This window comes from Lottia gigantea (genome assembly GCF_000327385.1).
Source record: "Lottia gigantea unplaced genomic scaffold LOTGIsca_70, whole genome shotgun sequence".
Taxonomy (NCBI): Eukaryota; Metazoa; Mollusca; class Gastropoda; family Lottiidae; genus Lottia; species Lottia gigantea.
The window spans coordinates 846,675-848,192 of NW_008710371.1; the positions used below are offsets into that span (position 1 = coordinate 846,675).

At 41.0% G+C, this 1,518-nt stretch overlaps 1 protein-coding gene across 1 annotated transcript in view; it reads right to left on the minus strand.

The window, feature by feature from the left end:
* Positions 1-206: 206 nt before the first annotated feature.
* The window catches only part of LOTGIDRAFT_73627 (hypothetical protein), a gene marked incomplete at both ends in the record, with an annotated part of 3,919 nt that continues 2,607 nt past the window's right edge, over positions 207-1,518 (minus strand). Inside the window, 2 exons of the mRNA XM_009065711.1 lie at positions 207-334; positions 640-849. Coding sequence (XP_009063959.1) covers positions 207-334; positions 640-849 — 338 coding nt within the window. The remainder of the gene's footprint in view (positions 335-639; positions 850-1,518) is intronic.

Genomic DNA, 1,518 nt, shown 5'->3' on the forward strand with positions numbered 1-1,518 from the left:
GGGAGACAATAAGGTTTAGCCCATACGAAATTAAGAAAAATTGAAATGGTTTGGTGCATTCTGACTCATATTTTGGGGGCACAATTGGGGATGCAATATATTTTCCTGGGGGAATCGATGCACCCCTGGACACCTACTGGTTCAGCCACTGCTGAACATATAACTCATGACCAGAAGCAAAAACAATGATCAAAATAAGACTTACGAATAAAGAAGGAACCTTCATGCTCCACGATTCCACAGATGACCTTGATGTGCTTATGACGACCTTGAAGCCTGATATCAGCAGGATGATCTGGAAGGAAGGCATAGTCCACACCCACAATATTACCATCTACTACCGGCCCCCATGGATTACCCACTGAACCTCTCTACAAAAGAAGGAGAAATCGGTATGATAATAAGCCGGCACATGTTCGCCATTTTTTGACCAATTGTACTGTAGTCTCAGAAACGGGAATTTTTTAGCTGAGCTAATCAGTAATAGTGTTCACAGCTCACCGTCGAAATTTTAGCGTTCAAATCCACGTGTGTCTAGAATTATCCACGTTAGAGCTATTTTGACAAAATGGCAAATACAGCCCAAGAGACAGCCCTGGTGTCTTTGACCAGTAGAATCAACAGGATCTTGGATCGTACTCACCAATAAGCTCACTCTCATGGAAGCATTGACAATTTCATTATAAGTTCTGTAGTAGCGAAGACAATCCACCAGTCTCTCCATGTCATCAACCGGACACCCAATCTCGTAAGCAAGAGCCTTGGCATATTTGATCGAGTCAACCTTCTTCACAGTTGACCATTCACTTAGATCTGATCCACTCAACATGATGGCTCTTTGAAACAAATCTGAAATATGGAAGCCATTAAAGATGCGGGCACACCAACAGTCTTGGTCATTGATTTTTGTCATGGACTTAAGTCTTGCAGGCACCCGAGGAGGAAAAAAATTTCCAGTTGGTTGTTTTGCATAGCGTGCAATTGAAAGAAAAACGAATCTGATTGGATGATGAGGGTCTGTATTGCAGATAATAAAATAGTTGACCAAGAGAAGTCGTGCCAAAGCGGTTTTCTAAATTTTTTGTGTATCAGGGACACTGATAGCATCAATTTACACCATTCCAATTTTCAATCAGACGTCTGTGATTCCTGCAATTCTAATAAAACTAAGTGACATTTTATGAAATAATGAGGATTCTTTCTACCAGTTGATCCTTGGTCAAACCTCTTGGCATTGATCTTTCCCAGTTTATCTTTACCCATTTACAGCTGGGTTGACTGGAATAATGAGGATCCTGTCTACCCAGCTGGTCCTTGATCAAACCTCTTGGTATTGATCTTTCCCAGATTATCTGTTCCCATTTACAGCTGGGTCAACATGAATAAAGTCAACAAACTTTCATACTCCAACCCAGATGCAAACCCACAACCACCATTTGTTCGATATAACCAAGCAAATGATATCATTTAAAGATTCCAACTCTCTTACAGATGAGCTACAGCCAGTCCCCAATTAAG